Consider the following 346-nt stretch of genomic DNA (forward strand, 5'->3'; position numbering starts at 1 on the left):
ACACCAACAGACGCGAGACGAAAGCAAACCAGCCATGGTTCTCCCTGGGTGCCTCCCAGACCAGGAATACTTCTCCAGAAACCGCGTTATAACCTGCCTCAGGCTTCGCGTGTGCCATTTGAAGCACCCGGCGCAGAAAGCGACCGTCTCCCGTTACAGCTCCGGCGTACCTTCTCGGCAATGCTGTATAAGACTTCATCCATTTTCATGCAGGTCGGGTCCCAGTCGTGCCCAAAGCGGATGACCACGACTCGGTCCTCTTCCGAGAGGATGGCCTGGTCCCCCTGCCAGCCGTTGTGCAAGTGCGGCAACATGTACGACATCCTGAAGGGCGGGTGGCGGGCCT

General features: G+C 59.0%; 1 protein-coding gene across 1 annotated transcript in view; it reads right to left on the minus strand.

Annotated features, from left to right (window-relative positions):
• TXNL4A (thioredoxin-like 4A) overlaps window positions 1–338 on the minus strand; it is an 8,475-nt gene extending 8,137 nt beyond the window's left edge. The window contains exon 1 of the mRNA XM_009324480.1: window positions 171–338. Within this exon, the coding sequence (XP_009322755.1) occupies window positions 171–323 (153 nt within the window). The 5' untranslated portion in view covers window positions 324–338. The remainder of the gene's footprint in view (window positions 1–170) is intronic.
• Window positions 339–346: the final 8 nt, after the last annotated feature.

This window comes from Pygoscelis adeliae, unplaced genomic scaffold (genome assembly GCF_000699105.1).
Source record: "Pygoscelis adeliae isolate BGI_AS28 unplaced genomic scaffold, ASM69910v1 Scaffold95, whole genome shotgun sequence".
Classification (NCBI taxonomy): domain Eukaryota; kingdom Metazoa; phylum Chordata; class Aves; order Sphenisciformes; family Spheniscidae; genus Pygoscelis; species Pygoscelis adeliae.